Source organism: Hordeum vulgare, chromosome 1H, assembly GCF_904849725.1.
Source record: "Hordeum vulgare subsp. vulgare chromosome 1H, MorexV3_pseudomolecules_assembly, whole genome shotgun sequence".
Taxonomy (NCBI): Eukaryota; Viridiplantae; Streptophyta; class Magnoliopsida; order Poales; family Poaceae; genus Hordeum; species Hordeum vulgare.
This window is the reverse complement of record NC_058518.1, coordinates 494,331,237-494,352,978: the sequence shown is the minus strand read 5'-3', so window position 1 is coordinate 494,352,978 and position 21,742 is coordinate 494,331,237. Positions and strand designations below refer to the sequence as shown.

Here is a 21,742-nt window from a genome sequence, read left to right as displayed (position 1 = left end):
AATGAAAGGAAGGAAGAGGAAAAAGGAGAAGAAGAAGGAGGAGAGGGAGGAGGAGAAGAAGAAGGAGAAGAAGGAGGAGAAGGAGAAGGAGCTCCTCCTTCCCCTTCTTCTTCCTCCTTCTTCCTCCTTCTCCTTCTCCTTCTTCTTCTCCTTCTCCTTCTTCTTTTCTTCTTCTTCTCCTCTTCCTTCTTCTTCTCCTCCTCCTCCTCCTCCTCCTCCTTATTTTACTTCTTCTTCTCTATCTCTTCTTCTACGTAGCTTAGACTTATCCAAGAAAGGCTAAATTGGCTAATTATCCTACGAAATGACATAATTAGCTTAGTTAGCTCCAAAATGTCCTATTTAATAAAAAAAGACCTATACTTAGCTAATTATCCTCGAAATGACATAATTAGGTCCAAAAAGGCATTCTTAGCCAATTTAGCCCGAAGAAGGGGACCAGAAGAGAAAAAGAGGAAAATGAAAGGAAGGAAGAGGAAAAAGGAGAAGAAGAAGGAGGAGAGGGAGGAGGAGAAGAAGGAGGAGAAGAAGGAGGAGAAGGAGAAGGAGCTCCTCCTTCCCCTTCTTCTTCCTCCTTCTTCCTCCTTCTCCTTCTCCTTCTTCTTCTCATTCTCCTTCTTCTTTTCTTCTTCTTCTCCTCTTCCTTCTTCTTCTCCTCCTCCTCCTCCTCCTCCTCCTCCTTATTTTACTTCTTCTTCTCTATCTCTTCTTCTACGTAGCTTAGACTTATCCAAGAAAGGCTAAATTGGCTAATTATCCTACGAAATGACATAATTAGCTTAGTTAGCTCCAAAATGGCCTATTTAATAAAAAAAGACATATACTTAGCTAATTATCCTCGAAATGACATAATTAGGTCCAAAAAGGCATTCTTAGCCAATTTAGCCCGAAGAAGGGGACCAGAAGAGAAAAAGAGGAAAATGAAAGGAAGGAAGAGGAAAAAGGAGAAGAAGAAGGAGGAGAGGGAGGAGAAGAAGAAGAAGGAGAAGAAGGGGGAGAAGGAGAAGGAGCTCCTCCTTCCCCTTCTTCTTCCTCCTTCTTCCTCCTTCTCCTTCTTCTTCTTCTTCTCCTTCTCCTTCTTCTTTTCTTCTTCTTCTCCTCTTCCTTCTTCTCCTCCTCCTCCTCCTCCTCCTCCTCCTTATTTTACTTCTTCTTCTATATCTCTTCTTCTACGTAGCTTAGACTCATCCAAGAAAGGCTAAATTGGCTAATTATCCTACGAAATGACATAATTAGCTTAGTTAGCTCCAAAATGTCCTATTTAATAAAAAATCACCTATACTTAGCTAATTATCCTCGAAATGACATAATTAGGTCCAAAAAGGCATTCTTAGCCAATTTAGCCCGAAGAAGGGGACAAGAATAGAAAAAAAGGAAAAATGAAAGGAAGGAAGAGGAAAAATGAGGAGAAGAAGGAGGAGAGGGAGGAGGAGAAGAAGAAGGAGAAGAAGGAGGAGAAGCTCCTTCTCCTTCTTCTTCTCCTTCTCCTTCTTCTTTTCTTCTTCTTCTCCTCTTCCTTCTTATTCTCCTCCTCCTCCTCCTCCTCCTCCTTATTTTACTTCTTCTTCTCTATCTCTTCTTCTACGTAGCTTAGACTCATCCAAGAAAGGCTAAATTGGCTAATTATCCTACGAAATGACATAATTAGCTTAGTTAGCTCCAAAATGTCCTATTTAATAAAAAATGACCTATACTTAGCTAATTATCCTCTAAATGACATAATTAGGTCCAAAAAGGCATTCTTAGCCAATTTAGCCCGAAGAAGGGGACAAGAAGAGAAAAAGAGGAAAATGAAAGGAAGGAAGAGGAAAAAGGAGAAGAAGAAGGAGGAGAGGGAGGAGGAGAAGAAGAAGGAGAAGAAGGAGGAGAAGGAGAAGGAGCTCCTCCTTCCCCTTCTTCTTCCTCCTTCTTCCTCCTTCTACTTCTTCTTCTCCTTCTCCTTCTTCTTTTCTTCTTCTTCTCCTCTTCCTTCTTATTCTCCTCCTCCTCCTCCTCCTCCTTATTTTACTTCTTCTTCTCTATCTCTTCTTCTACGTAGCTTAGACTCATCCAAGAAAGGCTAAATTGGCCAATTATCCTACGAAATGACATAATTAGCTTAGTTAGCTCCAAAATGGCCTATTTAATAAAAAAATACCTATACTTAGCTAATTATCCTCGAAATGACATAATTAGGTCCAAAAAGGCATTTGCCGTCCGCGGGCCTTTGCCGTCTGCCATACGGCCCTTTGCCGTCTGCCATACGGCCCTTTGCCGTCGGGGGGCGGACGGCAAAGGGGCAGCCCTATAACGGCCGTTACCCCCCCCCCCCCTCGCTCACTGTCTCTCTCTCTCTCACCCCGACCACTCTCTCTCTCCACGGCGGCGACCCCCTCCCCGCGGCGAGCCCACCCCCCCCCCCCCCGGCGAGCCCACCCCCCCGGCGACCCCCTCCCCGTGGGATCCCCTCCCCGAGAGGGCACCTCCCCTGCGGCGCGCCCCCTGCCGCCGCCGCCCCCTGCCGCGCGCCCGCGCCACCTGCCGTCGCCGCCCCCTGCCACGAGCCCCCAGCCGCGCGCCCCCTGCCGCCGCCGCCCCCTGCCGGTGAGTTTTCCTGTTTTTCTTTTTTTAGAAGTTAATTACTTTAGTTAGTTTATTAGGTTAGTTTTTTATTATATATAGGGTAATTTAGTTAGTTTATTTGGTTAGATTATTAGGCTAATTAGGTTAGTTAGTTAGGTTAGAAGAAAAAAAGCAGAAGGAAAAAAAGCAGGAGAAGAAGAAGAAGAAGAAGAAGAAGAGGAGGAGGAGGAGGAGGAGAAAAAAGAAGAAGAAGAAGAAGAAGAAGAAGAAGAAGAAGAGGAGAGGAGGAGGAGGAGAAAGAGGAGGAGAAAGAAGAAGAAGAAGAAGAAGAAGAAGAAGAAGAAGAAGAAGAAGAAGAAAAAGAATAGAAGGAGAAAAAGAGGAGGGGGAGTAGGAGGAGAAAAAAGAAGAAGAAGAAGAAGAAGAAGAAGAAGAAGAAGAAGAAGAAAAAGAGGAGAGAGGAGAAGAAGAAAGAAGAGGAAAAGGGAACCCCGGCACCCCGAAACTGACCCTCGACCCCCGACCCCTGACGCCCGACGCCACTGACCCCCGACCATCGACCTCCGACGCCACTGACCCCCGACCCCCGACCCCCGACGCCACTGACCCCCGACGCCACTAACCCTCGACCCCCGACGCCACTGCCCCCGACCCAGACCCTCGGCCCACGACTCCCGACCCCCGACGCTCGACGCCACCAACCCCCGACCCCCGACGCCACTGACACCCGACGTCACTGACCCTGGACCCCCGACGCCACTGACCCTGGACCCCCGACGCCACTGACCCCCCACAACCGACGCCACTAACCCCCCGACCCCCGATGCCACCGACCCTCGACGGCACTGACTCCCGACGCCACTAAGCCCCGACCCCCGACACCTCTTCTGCCTTCTTTTGAACGAGAAGGTGCTTTTCGGCCTTCCAGAGGCCCACGGGGTCATAGTTTTGTAAATTATGAGTTAGGTCACATATTTTCCGATCATGTTAATTATAAAAACATCGTATTTGTGTTGATCGGGTGAATTTCAATGTGCAGTTGTTCGACGACCTCCACGTGCGTTGGACGAGCTCCGCCCTTGCTTTTGTTGGTGAGCACAAATGACTTCTCCTCCTACCCCCTTAATTTGCTCTGTCCCGGTCTTCGTGCCGATGAAACTTGGGAGACCAGCCACAACAACGCCAAGGAGAGGCGTGGCAAAATGGTTGGCGTGCCACACCATCAAGGGAGCGTCAACTTAATCCAATTTGGCGAGAACTGGGTATGTGGTTTGCTTCATGCCTCATGCAATTCATTCTTAATGCTATCTTGAGCCCTTTACCAATACAATTTTCTGCTCTCTCTCTTTTAGGCGCGTCACAATAAGACGGAGGCGCCACAGATGTACGACCTGTATGCGATGGCCCATACTGCCTCGTACAAGAAGGTCAAGGCATTCTGTGAGTCTGACCTCGAGCATCCAGAAAACTTCACCAACATCTCCTCCCACGACAAGCTCGTGAAGTACAGAGATCACGGGAAGGCGAGGAAAGGGGAGCACTTTAACCCGAGCGAGGGGCCTATTGATCCAGAGGTGGTGATGATAGCTGGCAACGGGAGGCCCCATGGCTCGATCGCCATTGGAGACGGCCTTATACGTTGTCCTAGCACTCTCCGGCAGATAAAGGCACGCCAAACGAGCTCTTGTCCGGAGATAACACGTCGTCCACGGCCAGTCGAGCTCGCCATCGAGGTTAGTTTAATGGACTCAACTATCTTTCCGCATTATGTTGTGCGTTGGAACCAATATGATTACATTGCTAACAATGAGTTGTGTTGCAGGCTGCTATTCAGAAAGAGAGAGCGGCAATGCAGGCGGCTATGGCGGAGAAGGATAAGGAAATTAGGGAGCTGGAGGAGAGGACGACTGCATTGGTGGAGGCGGAGAGGGCACGGAATGAAGCGTCTACCAGGGCCATATACGAGCTCTTCGTGGTAAGTTTCTTCTTCATGTTATTTCAAATCTTGCATTTGAATGTCCGTTTCATTAATAAATCAAAAGTTTGACTTGTCGAAGCTAAATGTACAGTCTATGTGCGAGAAGAACGGCCAAGTCCCTCCGCCGATGCCAGTCATTAACGTGGCGGGGACGGTGAGTTTCATTTCAGTGGAGTGATCTTAAGAGTGTCCTCATGCTAACTACACATTGCAAACGATGTTTGGTGCAGAATATGTCCCGAAATGCATCGCATGACCCTTGTACAGTCGAGCCTTCTCCAGGGCAGCCTTCTCCAGGTGAAACAAGCCAGAGCCACCGTGCGTCACCCTAACTTAGGTATGTTATTTCTAGTGTTTTAATAAAAAATAGCTAGACTTCCATCTAATGACATAATTAGCTTAGTTAGCTCCAAAATAGCTAGACTTCCATCTAATGACATAATTAGCTTAGTTAGCTCCAAAATGTCCTATTTAATAAAAAAAGACCTATACTTAGCTAATTATCCTCGAAATGACATAATTAGCTCCAAAAAGGCATTCTTAGCCAATTTAGCCCGAAGAAGGGGACCAGAAGAGAAAAAGAGGAAAAATGAAAGGAAGGAAGAGGAAAACTGAGGAGAAGAAGGAGGAGAGGGAGGAGGAGAAGAAGAAGGAGAAGAAGGAGGAGAAGGAGAAGGAGCTCCTCCTTCCCCTTCTTCTTCCTCCTTCTTCCTCCTTCTCCTTCTCCTTCTTCTTCTCCTTCTCCTTCTTCTTTTCTTCTTCTTCTCCTCTTCCTTCTTCTTCTCCTCCTCCTCCTCCTCCTCCTCCTCCTTATTTTACTTCTTCTTCTCTATCTCTTCTTCTACGTAGCTTAGACTTATCCAAGAAAGGCTAAATTGGCTAATTATCCTACGAAATGACATAATTAGCTTAGTTAGCTCCAAAATGTCCTATTTAATAAAAAATGACCTATACTTAGCTAATTATCCTCGAAATGACATAATTAGCTCCAAAAAGGCATTCTTAGCCAATTTAGCCCGAAGAAGGGGACCATAAAAGAAAAAGAGGAAAATGAAAGGAAGGAAGAGGAAAAAGGAGAAGAAGAAGGAGGAGAGGGAGGAGGAGAAGAAGAAGGAGAAGAAGGAGGAGAAGGAGAAGGAGCTCCTCCTTCCCCTTCTTCTTCCTCCTTCTTCCTCCTTCTCCTTCTCCTTCTTCTTCTCCTTCTCCTTCTTCTTTTCTTCTTCTTCTACTCTTCCTTCTTCTTCTCCTCCTCCTCCTCCTCCTTATTTTACTTCTTCTTCTCTATCTCTTCTTCTACGTAGCTTAGACTCATCCAAGAAAGGGTAAATTGGCTAATTATCCTACGAAATGACATAATTAGCTTAGTTAGCTCCAAAATGTCCTATTTAATAAAAAATGACCTATACTTAGCTAATTATCCTCGAAATGACATAATTAGGTCCAAAAAGGCATTCTTAGCCAATTTAGCCCGAAGAAGGGGACCATAAGAGAAAAAGAGGAAAATGAAAGGAAGGAAGAGGAAAAAGGAGAAGAAGAAGGAGGAGAGGGAGGAGGAGAAGAAGAAGGAGAAGAAGGAGGAGAAGGAGAAGGAGCTCCTCCTTCCCCTTCTTCTTCCTCCTTCTTCCTCCTTCTCCTTCTCCTTCTTCTTCTCCTTCTCCTTCTTCTTTTCTTCTTCTTCTCCTCTTCCTTCTTCTTCTCCTCCTCCTCCTTATTTTACTTCTTCTTCTCTATCTCTTCTTCTACGTAGCTTAGACTTATCCAAGAAAGGCTAAATTGGCTAATTATCCTACGAAATGACATAATTAGCTTAGTTAGCTCCAAAATGTCCTATTTAATAAAAAAAGACCTATACTTAGCTAATTATCCTCGAAATGACATAATTAGCTCCAAAAAGGCATTCTTAGCCAATTTAGCCCGAAGAAGGGGACCAGAAGAGAAAAAGAGGAAAAATGAAAGGAAGGAAGAGGAAAACTGAGGAGAAGAAGGAGGAGAGGGAGGAGGAGAAGAAGAAGGAGAAGAAGGAGGAGAAGGAGAAGGAGCTCCTCCTTCCCCTTCTTCTTCCTCCTTCTTCCTCCTTCTCCTTCTCCTTCTTCTTCTCCTTCTCCTTCTTCTTTTCTTCTTCTTCTCCTCTTCCTTCTTCTTCTCCTCCTCCTCCTCCTCCTCCTCCTTATTTTACTTCTTCTTCTCTATCTCTTCTTCTACGTAGCTTAGACTTATCCAAGAAAGGCTAAATTGGCTAATTATCCTACGAAATGACATAATTAGCTTAGTTAGCTCCAAAATGTCCTATTTAATAAAAAATGACCTATACTTAGCTAATTATCCTCGAAATGACATAATTAGCTCCAAAAAGGCATTCTTAGCCAATTTAGCCCGAAGAAGGGGACCATAAAAGAAAAAGAGGAAAATGAAAGGAAGGAAGAGGAAAAAGGAGAAGAAGAAGGAGGAGAGGGAGGAGGAGAAGAAGAAGGAGAAGAAGGAGGAGAAGGAGAAGGAGCTCCTCCTTCCCCTTCTTCTTCCTCCTTCTTCCTCCTTCTCCTTCTCCTTCTTCTTCTCCTTCTCCTTCTTCTTTTCTTCTTCTTCTACTCTTCCTTCTTCTTCTCCTCCTCCTCCTCCTCCTTATTTTACTTCTTCTTCTCTATCTCTTCTTCTACGTAGCTTAGACTCATCCAAGAAAGGGTAAATTGGCTAATTATCCTACGAAATGACATAATTAGCTTAGTTAGCTCCAAAATGTCCTATTTAATAAAAAATGACCTATACTTAGCTAATTATCCTCGAAATGACATAATTAGGTCCAAAAAGGCATTCTTAGCCAATTTAGCCCGAAGAAGGGGACCATAAGAGAAAAAGAGGAAAATGAAAGGAAGGAAGAGGAAAAAGGAGAAGAAGAAGGAGGAGAGGGAGGAGGAGAAGAAGAAGGAGAAGAAGGAGGAGAAGGAGAAGGAGCTCCTCCTTCCCCTTCTTCTTCCTCCTTCTTCCTCCTTCTCCATCTCCTTCTTCTTCTCCTTCTCCTTCTTCTTTTCTTCTTCTTCTCCTCTTCCTTCTTCTTCTCCTCCTCCTCCTTATTTTACTTCTTCTTCTCTATCTCTTCTTCTACGTAGCTTAGACTTATCCAAGAAAGGCTAAATTGGCTAATTATCCTACGAAATGACATAATTAGCTTAGTTAGCTCCAAAATGTCCTATTTAATAAAAAAAGACCTATACTTAGCTAATTATCCTCGAAATGACATAATTAGCTCCAAAAAGGCATTCTTAGCCAATTTAGCCCGAAGAAGGGGACCAGAAGAGAAAAAGAGGAAAAATGAAAGGAAGGAAGAGGAAAAATGAGGAGAAGAAGGAGGAGAGGGAGGAGGAGAAGAAGAAGGAGAAGAAGGAGGAGAAGGGGAAGGAGCTCCTCCTTCCCCTTCTTCTTCCTCCTTCTTCCTCCTTCTCCTTCTCCTTCTTCTTCTCCTTCTCCTTCTTCTTTTCTTCTTCTTCTCCTCTTCCTTCTTCTTCTCCTCCTCCTCCTCCTCCTCCTTATGTTACTTCTTCTTCTCTATCTCTTCTTCTACGTAGCTTAGACTTATCCAAGAAAGGCTAAATTGGCTAATTATCCTACGAAATGACATAATTAGCTTAGTTAGCTCCAAAATGTCCTATTTAATAAAAAATGACCTATACTTAGCTAATTATCCTCGAAATGACATAATTAGCTCCAAAAAGGCATTCTTAGCCAATTTAGCCCAAAGAAGGGGACCATAAGAGAAAAAGAGGAAAATGAAAGGAAGGAAGAGGAAAAAGGAGAAGAAGAAGGAGGAGAGGGAGGAGGAGAAGAAGAAGGAGAAGAAGGAGGAGAAGGAGAAGGAGCTCCTCCTTCCCCTTCTTCTTCCTCCTTCTTTCTCCTTCTCCTTCTCCTTCTTCTTCTCCTTCTCCTTCTTCTTTTCTTCTTCTTCTACTCTTCCTTCTTCTTCTCCTCCTCCTCCTCCTCCTTATTTTACTTCTTCTTCTCTATCTCTTCTTCTACGTAGCTTAGACTCATCCAAGAAAGGGTAAATTGGCTAATTATCCTACGAAATGACATAATTAGCTTAGTTAGCTCCAAAATGTCCTATTTAATAAAAAATGACCTATACTTAGCTAATTATCCTCGAAATGACATAATTAGGTCCAAAAAGGCATTCTTAGCCAATTTAGCCGAAGAAGGGGACCATAAGAGAAAAAGAGGAAAATGAAAGGAAGGAAGAGGAAAAAGGAGAAGAAGAAGGAGGAGAGGGAGGAGGAGAAGAAGAAGGAGAAGAAGGAGGAGAAGGAGAAGGAGCTCCTCCTTCCCCTTCTTCTTCCTCCTTCTTCCTCCTTCTCCTTCTCCTTCTTCTTCTCCTTCTCCTTCTTCTTTTCTTCTTCTTCTCCTCTTCCTTCTTCTTCTCCTCCTCCTCCTCCTCCTCCTCCTTATTTTACTTCTTCTTCTCTATCTCTTCTTCTACGTAGCTTAGACTTATCCAAGAAAGGCTAAATTGGCTAATTATCCTACGAAATGACATAATTAGCTTAGTTAGCTCCAAAATGTCCTATTTAATAAAAAAAGACCTATACTTAGCTAATTATCCTCGAAATGACATAATTAGGTCCAAAAAGGCATTCTTAGCCAATTTAGCCCGAAGAAGGGGACCAGAAGAGAAAAAGAGGAAAATGAAAGGAAGGAAGAGGAAAAAGGAGAAGAAGAAGGAGGAGAGGGAGGAGGAGAAGAAGGAGGAGAAGAAGGAGGAGAAGGAGAAGGAGCTCCTCCTTCCCCTTCTTCTTCCTCCTTCTTCCTCCTTCTCCTTCTCCTTCTTCTTCTCATTCTCCTTCTTCTTTTCTTCTTCTTCTCCTCTTCCTTCTTCTTCTCCTCCTCCTCCTCCTCCTCCTCCTCCTTATTTTACTTCTTCTTCTCTATCTCTTCTTCTACGTAGCTTAGACTTATCCAAGAAAGGCTAAATTGGCTAATTATCCTACGAAATGACATAATTAGCTTAGTTAGCTCCAAAATGGCCTATTTAATAAAAAAAGACCTATACTTAGCTAATTATCCTCGAAATGACATAATTAGCTCCAAAAAGGCATTCTTAGCCAATTTAGCCCGAAGAAGGGGACCAGAAGAGAAAAAGAGGAAAATGAAAGGAAGGAAGAGGAAAAAGGAGAAGAAGAAGGAGGAGAGGGAGGAGAAGAAGAAGAAGGAGAAGAAGGGGGAGAAGGAGAAGGAGCTCCTCCTTCCCCTTCTTCTTCCTCCTTCTTCCTCCTTCTCCTTCTCCTTCTTCTTCTCCTTCTCCTTCTTCTTTTCTTCTTCTTCTCCTCTTCCTTCTTCTCCTCCTCCTCCTCCTCCTCCTCCTTATTTTACTTCTTCTTCTCTATCTCTTCTTCTACGTAGCTTAGACTCATCCAAGAAAGGCTAAATTGGCTAATTATCCTACGAAATGACATAATTAGCTTAGTTAGCTCCAAAATGTCCTATTTAATAAAAAATCACCTATACTTAGCTAATTATCCTCGAAATGACATAATTAGGTCCAAAAAGGCATTCTTAGCCAATTTAGCCCGAAGAAGGGGACAAGAATAGAAAAAAAGGAAAAATGAAAGGAAGGAAGAGGAAAAATGAGGAGAAGAAGGAGGAGAGGGAGGAGGAGAAGAAGAAGGAGAAGAAGGAGGAGAAGCTCCTTCTCCTTCTTCTTCTCCTTCTCCTTCTTCTTTTCTTCTTCTTCTCCTCTTCCTTCTTATTCTCCTCCTCCTCCTCCTCCTCCTCCTTATTTTACTTCTTCTTCTCTATCTCTTCTTCTACGTAGCTTAGACTCATCCAAGAAAGGCTAAATTGGCTAATTATCCTACGAAATGACATAATTAGCTTAGTTAGCTCCAAAATGTCCTATTTAATAAAAAATGACCTATACTTAGCTAATTATCCTCTAAATGACATAATTAGGTCCAAAAAGGCATTCTTAGCCAATTTAGCCCGAAGAAGGGGACAAGAAGAGAAAAAGAGGAAAATGAAAGGAAGGAAGAGGAAAAAGGAGAAGAAGAAGGAGGAGAGGGAGGAGGAGAAGAAGAAGGAGAAGAAGGAGGAGAAGGAGAAGGAGCTCCTCCTTCCCCTTCTTCTTCCTCCTTCTTCCTCCTTCTACTTCTTCTTCTCCTTCTCCTTCTTCTTTTCTTCTTCTTCTCCTCTTCCTTCTTATTCTCCTCCTCCTCCTCCTCCTCCTTATTTTACTTCTTCTTCTCTATCTCTTCTTCTACGTAGCTTAGACTCATCCAAGAAAGGCTAAATTGGCCAATTATCCTACGAAATGACATAATTAGCTTAGTTAGCTCCAAAATGGCCTATTTAATAAAAAAAATACCTATACTTAGCTAATTATCCTCGAAATGACATAATTAGGTCCAAAAAGGCATTCTTAGCCAATTTAGCCCGAAGAAGGGGACAAGAAGAGAAAAAGAGGAAAATGAAAGGAAGGAAGAGGAAAAAGGAGAAGAAGAAGGAGGAGAGGGAGGAGGAGAAGAAGAAGGAGAAGAAGGAGGAGAAGGAGAAGGAGCTCCTCCTTCCCCTTCTTCTTCCTCCTTCTCCTTCTCCTTCTTCTTCTCCTTCTCCTTCTTCTTTTCTTCTTCTTCTCCTCTTCCTTCTTCTTCTCCTCCTCCTCCTCCTCCTCCTTATTTTACTTCTTCTTCTCTATCTCTTCTTCTACGTAGCTTAGACTTATCCAAGAAAGGCTAAATTGGCTAATTATCCTACGAAATGACATAATTAGCTTAGTTAGCTCCAAAATGGCCTATTTAATAAAAAAATGACCTATACTTAGCTAATTATCCTCGAAATGACATAATTAGCTCCAAAAAGGCATTCTTAGCCAATTTAGCCCGAAGAAGGGGACAAGAAGAGAAAAAGAGGAAAATGAAAGGAAGGAAGAGGAAAAAGGAGAAGAAGAAGGAGGAGAGGGAGGAGGAGAAGAAGAAGGGGACAAAAGGATAAAAAGAAGAAGGAGAAGAAGGAGAAGAAGAAGGAGAAGAAGAAGTAGAAGGAGCCCGCTCCTTCTACTTCTTCTTCTCCTTCTTCTCCTTCTTCTTCTCCTTCTTCTTCTTCTCCTCTTCCTTCTCCTTCTCCTCCTCCTCCTCCTCCTCCTTTTTCTTCTTCTTCTCCTCTTCCTTCTCCTTCTCCTCCTCCTCCTCCTCCTCCTCCTTCTTTTACTTCTTCTTCTCTTTCTCTTCTCCTATAGTTAGCTAGGGTTCCACCTAAATGACATAATTAGCTTAGTTAGCTCCTAAATGGTCCATACTTAGCTAATTTCTCTCCGAAATAACCTATATATACACTACTTCATCTAGTATTATTTTTCTAACTTTCTTATTTGTCATTCTGCAGATTACCTTCACTTCACGGGAAGCTTGGTTGATGGAATGCTTGAAGATTATTTCTTGTACCATGGGTTGTAGTGAAACTATTGTAGTATATGAATATATGAAACTTTGTATGCACGTGGATGAAACTGGTGTAATATATGGTTTGGTACGGATGTAACTTCCATAATATGTATGCACTATGGATGAGAGTTATTTTAATATGGTTATGAGTACGGAAAGAAATTTATTTATGTCAAATATATATATATATATACTGATTATTGTTAAAAATGCTGGATATAACAAAAAATAAATAAAAAAGGGGCTGGTTCCCCTCTTTGCCGTCTGCCCCCACATGGCAAAGGGGGGGAGGCACACGGCAAAGAGGGAATCTGCCCCCTCTCTCTCCCCTCTTTGTCGTCTACCCCCACATGGAAAAGGGGGGGAGGCAGACGGCAAAGAGGGAATCAGCCCCCTCTCTCTCCCCTCTTTGCCGTCTGCCCCACATGGCAAAGGGGGGGAGGTACACGGCAAAGAGGGAATCTGCCCCCTCTCTCTCCCCTCTTTGCCGTCTGCCCCCACATGGCAAAGGGGGGAAGGTAGACGGCAAAGAGGGAATCTGCCCCCTCTCTCTCCCCTCTTTGCCGTCTGCCCCCACATGGCAAAGGGGGGGAGGCAGACGGCAAAGAGAGGAGGCCTGCCGTTAACACTTAACGGGGACGTTGCAATATATGCCGTCCCACTTATTTTGCCGTCTGCCCCCTCATGGCAAAGATTCTTTGCCGTCCGCTTTGTGAAAGCAGACGGCAAAGAGCCTCTTCACCGGATTTTTTTTTACCGTCTACTTTGCCATGAGGGGGCAGGCGGCAAAGCCTTTGCCATCCGTGGTTGCCCCCTTTGCCGTCCGCCTTGGCAGACGACAAATTTCTGAATTTCAGTAGTGAGAAGGGGTAGCGAGGCACACATCGTGTTGTCGCCATCAAGGGTAAAGAGATGGGGTTTTCATCATCGGGTTGAGTTTATCCCTCTACATCATGTCATCTTGCTTAAGGCGTTACTCTGCTTGTCATGAACTCAATACACTAGATGCATGCTGGATAGCGGTCGATGTGTGGAGTAATAGTAGTAGATGCAGAAAGTATCGGTCTACTTGTGTGGGACGTGATGCCTATATGTATGATCATTGCCTTAGATATCTTCATGACTTTGTGCGGTTCTATCAATTGCTCGATAGTAATTTGTTCACCCACCGTAATATTTGCTATTTTGAGAGAAGCCTCTAGTGAACACTATGGCCCCGGGGTCTACTTCACAACATATTTTCAGCCTTACTCTTTTACTTCGTTGCACTTTCCGCCTTCAGATCTCACTTCGCAATCAATCTTGAAGGGATTGACAACCCCTTTATAGCGCTGGGTGCAAGCTCTTTTGTGTTTGCGCATGTACTCTGGACTTGACGAGATTCTCCTACTGGATTGATACCTTGGTTCTCAAACTGAGGAAAATACTTACTGCTCCTATGCTGCATCACGCTTTCCTCTTCAAGGGAAAAACCAACACAAGCAAGTCTCCATCAACGTGTCAATTTCTGGCGCTGTTGTTTGAGAAGTAGCAAGCACGACCACAACTAGGAAGGGAAGGGAGGGACTCGTGACCCACTCGTCGCCATCGATACCGCCGCGAGTGTCCGCCTCCGATGGTACACGATCAGATCCCACAAACTGGAATTTTACCACCCAAGCGAAGAACCTGAGAAACCAGGCTGAATTCTCACGGTACCCGGACATTGCCACTCCGGCTGCCACCATGACGCCGCCACCTTCTCAAGCACCGAGAGGGATTTCACAGCCTAAACCAACCTCTATGTCGCTCAATCAATGCCAACAGCGAGGATGGACTGGCCTCTGATACCAATTGTCAAGGACTAACTTCTGAATTCAGAGACAAGACATAATTCCGCTTGATTTCAGGGTATTTGGAATTGTCGAGCTAGGGTTCGTATTGCAAGGGAAAGGGGAAAACAGGTTCAGCTCGCCTCCGACGGCTAGGGTTTACACTGATAAACATTACATGATCCTAAATGAAAAAGAGAGAGCTGGCTTTATAGCCGTTACAACGAGCCACCAGGACATGGCGGTGCTAGAAAGTGAATAACTGTCCAGGACACGCTCACACCATCACATCACTGATGGACGATCAGAAATGATGCAGCCCGACGAATCGTTATATTGCATGGTGAGCCATTGGATGCGAGATCTTCGGTCTTCTCTTCTTATGGTACGCGAGAACAGAGCAACTACATTAACTAAATGTAAACAACATGACACACTCTCACGAGGACGCTGCCGCGGTGACGAAGGCGGCGTCGGGCCATAGTCGAACCACATTGGTGTAGGGTAGGCGGCTGGATTGCACCGCCACCTGCCGCATTGAGGCAGATCCAATTCACCACCGCCGCCTGCCGCATTGAGGCAGATCGAATTCGCCACCGCCGCCAGCCACCAGTCATATTCTCCTGTCATGTGCTCATCCTTCATCTATCGAGGCCGAAGGCGAGCCGCGGATGAGGCGTGGCAAGTGGCAGCCGCGACGGTTCTACCGTGTGGCGAGGGGTCAGTTCCCTTTTTCCCGGTGCCTGATTGTAGGGATTGCAGACATGGACGTGGAGTTTATGTATTCGTGGTGGAGTACAGTCAGTCATCCTGAATTAGTAAGTACACACAGACAACAGATTAGGTTAACGATGGACGTTATATTAGGATTAGTGGACCTAATCAGGTGGTGGTAATGAGTCTATGTATACTTAATGTGTGTGTTTAGAAAAGATAACGTATGCTCTTTTATTAACAGTGGAGAAGATGGGTGTGCTTACTCCTTAGCGAATCTAACTCTTGCACCCTCGCCAAAAAAACTTGAAAAAAATATGGGAGATCAAGTTACAAGTTTTTTTGGGCCTTCGGTCTGCACATTAACTCTTCGGTGGAACTGAGTGAGCAGGTAGCAACGCCTTTTAATCTTTTACTAGTTATTTTTCATGAATACGCAAAAAATGCATCTTTTCATTGATATAAGGAAGACTTTACAAAATGAGGTTACAGTGATACACTAAGCCATGTACAGAAGTGCTTTGCTTTTACTAGGTTTGCTATGGGATGAACAATATTGTGATGGCATGTATCTAAGGATGAAACAATATGTAGTGCTTTGCTATGGGATGAAACGATATTGTGATGTCATGTATCTAGGGATGAATCAATATGTAGTGCTTTGCTTTTACTAGCTTTGCTATGGGATGAAACAATATTGTGATGCCATGTATCTAGGGATTTAAGAATATGTAGTGCTTTGCTTTTACTAGCTTTGCTATGGGATGAAACAATATTGTGATGTCATGTATCTAGGGATGAAACAATTTGTAGTGCTTTGCTTTTACTAGCTTTGCTATGGGATGAAACAATATTGTGATGACATGTATCTAGGGATGAAACAACATGTAGTGCTTTTCTTTTACTAGCTTTGCTATGGGATGAAACAATATTGTGGTGGCATGTATCTAGGGATGAAACAACATGTAGTGCTTTGCTTTTACTAGCTTTCCTATGGGATGAAACAATATTGTGGTGGCATGTATCTAGGGATGAAACAACATGTAGTGCTTTGCTTTTACTAGCTTTGCTATGGGATGAAACAACATTGTGGTGGCATGTATCTAGGGTTGAAACAATATGTTAGGAGTGGTGGCATGCGAAGTGGTAGATTATTAGCAGTTTTGCAAGGAATAGGTAAAAAAAAGTGGACCACGTAATCTATTCTGAATAATACGGTTGGATCCTTGTTTCTCATTATCCACAAGGCCTAATTAATTGCGTACCTATTAAAAAAAATTGTGCTGGAATTAATTAATTATATTAATGACCCAAGAAGTAACTCCACACAATAAAATTATTGTTTAATTGTACTAATTGATTACAGATGTAATTAATCATATTATTAGTTAATTCATTAATGACTTGATTTCCAAACCAATCCGACGTTGATTTTCAAATTGTTTTCGCATTGATAGTTCCGTATGAATGACGACGACATACACAATCCCTTTTTAACAATAGAGATGTCATGTGGTCGACGTTAGGTCCATATAAAACCATTCTTGGGCGTGTGAATGTTGGAAAATGAAAGCGAGACAAGCTCATATACTCATGTAATCGACTGTCCATATGGTTTTCTTTCAAGAAACATAAATACATATGTTTTTTCACATCAGTTACCAGAATTCAAAACGACGTCGTATCATAAACCAGATACCACGAAAACCATAAAACTAGTTTGGTTCGGTTTATTGCTGACCCGGTTTTCGAGTCCAGTTTTTAAATATGTACAGAGCGAGTGTTTTCTTTTCCTTTTCTTTCGTGAAAGAATACAGAGAGTAGTTTTCATTTTATTACCATAATTAAAAATGAATACTCTCTATGTTTTAAAATAAATGTCTTAAGCTTAGTACATTTTATACAAGTACCAGTACGAAGTCAAGATACTTATTTTATCGTACGGCCCCGAAGGTTTTAAGACGGACGTAGAAGATTGATGAGACGAGCTTCGACAAGGAGGCGAGCCCAACCCAGACGCAGCCTCCCAAACGGAACGGAAAACGGAAGGCCCATGACGGACGGGATATCCTGACGCGAATTCGAAACGAGTGGGGACCACCACCACCACCACCACAGTTTCTTCTCGCTTCCTTCCTCCCCGAAAATCCCGAAACACAAACAAACGCCAACCCCGGCCGTGCTCCTCCGCAATCGTCTCCCTCCCCATTCCCAACCCATTTCGAATCCCGCCGCGCGCCCTCTCCGGCGACGCCTCCGCCCCCGTCCGCCGGCAGGCCGCGCACCGGTGAGCGAGCTCTCGTATCGCGGGAGGCGGAAATCCGCGCGCGGCGGAGGCCCTGTAATTAACCAATCCCCCTCGATTCGCTCCCCACGTACCCGCAGGCCGCGGCGCCCCCGGCGGGACCGGGATGAGCGGCGGACGTCGCCCCGGCGACCAGCTCCTCCAGATGGGGACGGCGTGCGGCGCCCTCATGCACGAGCTCCAGGTGCGCGCGGCCTCTCCGATTACGTACCGCGGCGGGTGTGATTCGATCGCCGGGTCTGACGATCGCTCGCGGTTGGTTGGTTGCGTGCGTGCGTGTCTGTGTGTGTGTGCGCAGGTCATCTGGGACGAGATCGGGGAGAAGGACGCCGCGAGGGACACCATGCTGCTCGAGCTCCAGCAGGAGTGCCTCGAGGCCTACCGGAGGAAGGTCGACCAGGCCAGCCGCTGCCGGGCCGAGCTGCGGCGGGACATCGCCGACGCCCAGGCCGAGCTCGCCGCCGTGTGCTCCGCCATGGCCGAGTCGCCCGTCCTCGTCAGGGAGGTTGTTCACTCTTCCACCTGTTTGTTTTCTCCTCAAATACCGCAAAGCAAGTTTATCTAAAAAAAACGGTTTTGTTGAAACACATTTAGGTGTGAGATAATGTATTGCACATCTAAGTCCTATATCATTGATCTTGAGGAGCTATCACACCTTTCTCTTGATTTAATCATTTAGATGTGCAATAACTATGTCACATCTAGATGTGTCATGGACACACCAAAAAAAAAATACCGCAAAAGAACTTGTGTTGGTACTTGGTAAGGCACAACTATTGTGCTAATTGCGTGCAGTTACACTGTACAAATGAATTTCGGGTCCCTATTGTTCTGTTATCCAGTCAGTCCTAGTTGTGTTAGGGACTTAATTCTGTTCCCAGGCAGGTCAGCTAGTTAGAAATTCATGCCAGGACAGCCATCTGTTTTTGTTACTTCTGTCATACTATCATTTATCTCTTCAGAAAACAGGATATTCAAAATTTAATCCGTTTTCAAATAAACAAATAAATGTGTTCTTCCAATAGATGGTTGCAAGTATGCCTAATTGTCAACGATTGGCTGATGGGTTCAGAACAGTAGCGATTCCATTCAATCCATGCAGAGGAAAATGAGGGCTCGTGTAAATTTGGTTGCAGTCATATATACCCTTTTGATTTCATCATAACGAGGCAGCATTGTTTATTCACTGACCAATTTAACTGTAAAACACAGCTTCAGAGTAATGATGTTGCATGTTCACTCCGCATGTATTGTTAGTGTAATTAATTTCAAAGGCTTGAAGCTTCCTATGCGGACTTTGCCAATAATGAGTATTTCCCATCATGTCTTTTCTTCATTCTGAACAGAAAGGGTATGGCTTACGGGAGGAACTGAGTGCAATCTTCCCATATTTGGAAGAGATGAAGAATAGAAAGGCCGAAAGATGGAACCAGATTCTTGATGTTATAGGCAAGATAAAAAAGATATCATCTGAGATCAGACCTGCAGATTTTGTCCCTTTTAAAGCACCTGTGGATCAATCTGATCTATCCTGCAGAAGGCTAGAAGAGTTAAGAACGGAGCTGCGGTCCCTAGAGAAAGAGAAGGTTCATGTTCATCCCTTTTGCCCTTTGTACACACTGATTACATTTTCTATTTCTCACTTATGCTAGTTCTGTGATTTTTTAAATATCTGGCAGAGCGAGCGGCTAAAGCAAGTAATGGATTACCTGAATACTTTGCATTCCTTGTGTAAAGTACTTGGTGTTAACTTCAAGCAAACAATATCTGATGTACACCCCAGTCTTGATGAGGATGGCGTACCAATGAACATTAGCAACACCACAATTGAGAGGTTGGCGTTGGCAATACAGAGACTACGGGAAACAAAAATTGAAAGGATGCAGAAGGTTAGCATCTTACAGTTCTATTCTAGAAGTTTCATCATATGACTGCTTTCGGCCCTCAACTCTGTTAGCTCTTACAGCTTCAAGATCTCTCGTCTACAATGCTCGAACTATGGAATCTTATGGATACACCGATAGAAGAGCAACAGTCGTTCCAGAATATAACATGCAATATTGCTGCATCAGAACCTGAAATAACAGAGGCCGATGCCCTTACCATTGACGTCATGAACTTTGTGAGTCAATGTGTTGTTTGCAGAAGTTGCTTTAATTGTATTTATTGGTTAGGTTAGGAGAGATGATATTCTTTGATGCAGGTAGAAGCTGAGGTATTGAGGCTTGAACAACTGAAAGTCAGTAAAATGAAGGACTTGGTTCTGAAGAAGCAAACAGAACTAGAAGAGCATCGTCGACGCGCACATTTAGTTGGAGATGAACATTATGCAACTCAGTTCAATATCGAGGCCATTGAAGCAGGTATGTTTCTAGCTTTCTAAAATGCTTTGGTGCATTAGGCAGAATAAGGATTTTTTCCTTGTAATTTTCTTTGCTGCAGCATTCAGATACAAACAGACGTGTTTGTTGATATCATTTATTAATGTTGTAATATCCAACATAAATGTTTTTGCTGTTTCATTGCAGGTGCTATTGACCCCTCACTTCTTCTAGAACAAATCGAGGCATACATCGCAACAGTTAAAGAAGATGCTTTTAGCAGGAAGGATATACTTGAGCGAGTTGAAAGGTGGCTAAATGCATGTGAGGAGGAAGCTTGGTTAGAGGATTATAGCAAAGTATGGTTGTGTTTGATGACTTAATCCAGGCGATATGACAACATTTTCTATATCAACTCCTACTAATTTCACTATCTAAATATCATGTTAGGATGATAACCGATATAATGCTGGGAGGGGTGCACATTTTATGCTCAAGAGAGCTGAAAAAGCCCGTGTTTTGGTTAACAAGATACCAGGTAAAACAACGCTACTAAGTACACTATATTCTGCTTGTTATTTTTAAAATGCTGTTGATGATCTGTTTCTTGTTGCATGGAGCAGGAATTGTAGACCTTCTTACAAATAAAGTTATTGATTGGGAGAAAGAAAGGGGCACTGAGTTTACTTACGATGGTGTACGTATCCATAATTTCACTGTTATTCTTGTGAGTAAACACAATATCTGTTTCTATACTGTCAAAAGTTCATGCCATTCAACCTTTTCAGGTTAGTCTTTTGTCTATGCTTGATGATTATAGGATAGTTCGTGAAGAAAAGGAGCAGGAAAAGAAGAGGCAAAGGGTATTCATATTTTGAAACTTTTTTGCACTTGTATCTGTCTTCATCTGCAGATGATATCTGATGGGTGAGAAATTGCAGGATCAGAAGAAGCTTGAGGATCGATTCAAAGCCGAGCAGGAGACACTGTATGGATCAAAGCCAAGCCCTGCAAAGTTAAATAGCGGGAACAAGCTTACCAGAAACTCCTCGGGAATTGCAAACCGGAGGCTGTCTGTCGGCGGAGGACCAGTGCGAACTCCAAAATTAGTGACACCTCAGTCAAGATTCATACGTTCAGCCAAGAAGACAGAAGATAGTGGCACGCTCTCCCCTGGCAAGTTCACTTAACCATAGCTGATGCAATTGTTCAGTTTTTTTACTTTCAAATTAACGGACTATGTCTGATGAAAACAAAAAAAACGCTTACAGGTAGGAGAGGCAAAGGCACTGCCAACCCTCGATGCAAGCAGTTATCTTTCAAGGCAAGTACTCTTGGTGAGACTGAAACTCTTCGCAAACCCTTCACGCAGATCGCACCCGGAAATAGCATCCCATCGACGCCCGTGCGGTCTGCCTCCAATAGTACCGAAGGCGAGAACAGAACTCCCAAAATACTCGCAGCACCAACTCCTAAGACGCCGATGATGGTGATCTCTCCTATGCAAATGTCCACAACGCCTGCTCTGACTGCCGCAAGAGCTGCACCTATCTGCGTCTCCAATGACAAGCCGGAGCTGTGTTTGCTAGAGGGCACCGAGTACTCCTTTGAAGAGAGGCGTCTTGCCTATCTCGCTGCGCACGCCGCTTGACTCTTGGGGAATGCCGGGGAATGCAGGGTAGGTTGCTGAAAGTATGTCATCTGGCATGGCAAGGCGTCTCTTGTGGGAGACGCTTGGCTTAGTTGATAAAGACACATTTTTTTTTGTATCGAAGTCACAGCCATATGTCATGCTGGCTTAGTTGGTTGGATTGCTGGCTTCTGCTATAGATGTTTAGCAAGTCATGGTACGTGATACTGGAAATGCATACTGGTTTATCTACAGAAGATATCTTTCTACAGGTCGACCGATGCGCTAAACTATATATCCGTGTTGCTTGTGACGTAAACCTACACAATTGAACATATTATTGCTGGCAGCACTGGATGTTTCATGTGCCAGTAGCTGTGGTTAACCAAAAGATAAACGTGCAACATGTTGCCTGATTTGCCAGGTGCAAGCAGAAAGCCCGATGCATTGCTGCTCAAAGCCACTGCAGCAATGGCAAAAAGTTACAAGCGTCGAAAAGCACTGCAAGTTTCCTCAAGTTAGAGAGGCCGGACACTTCACAGCACACGTATGCACATTTTCTTTGATGAATACTTCCTCTGTAAACTAATATAAGAGTTCTCTATTTTTACAGAGGGAGTATTTATAAGTAGGTAGAGCAGACCTGGCCAAACGGGCCGGCCTGGCACGGCACGGTCCGGCCCACCATAATCGTGCCATGCCCGGCACGGCACGCCTGGGCCCGATTATTAGCCGGGCCGTGCCATGCCCGGCACGGCACGCCTGGGCCCGATTATTAGCCGGGCCGTGCCGGCCCGCCGGCGCAGCCTCCCGGCCCAGGCACGACATGAAGGCTATACGGGCCGGCCCGTAGGCACGCCAGGCCCGCTAGCCTGTTAGTTTTTTTTGTTATTTTTAGGCTATTATTTGGGCTAATTTTGGCCTATTAGGTTGTTTTTTTGGGCCTATTTAATATATTGGGCTGTGTTTTGGACCAATTTTGGCCTATTAGGTTGTTTAT

At 44.3% G+C, this 21,742-nt stretch overlaps 1 protein-coding gene across 1 annotated transcript; it reads left to right on the top strand.

Annotated features, from left to right (window-relative positions):
• Positions 1 to 16,655: 16,655 nt before the first annotated feature.
• LOC123418558 (65-kDa microtubule-associated protein 3-like) lies at positions 16,656 to 21,013 on the top strand. Its single transcript, XM_045107030.1, has 12 exons — positions 16,656 to 16,975; positions 17,090 to 17,296; positions 18,138 to 18,377; positions 18,471 to 18,680; positions 18,758 to 18,913; positions 18,995 to 19,154; positions 19,320 to 19,471; positions 19,563 to 19,650; positions 19,736 to 19,809; positions 19,901 to 19,975; positions 20,054 to 20,288; positions 20,384 to 21,013. The coding sequence occupies exons 1-12, from the start codon at positions 16,898 to 16,900 to the stop codon at positions 20,761 to 20,763; spliced, it is 2,055 nt and encodes a 684-aa protein (XP_044962965.1). The 5' UTR covers positions 16,656 to 16,897; the 3' UTR covers positions 20,764 to 21,013.
• The last annotated feature ends 729 nt before the right edge of the window (positions 21,014 to 21,742 follow it).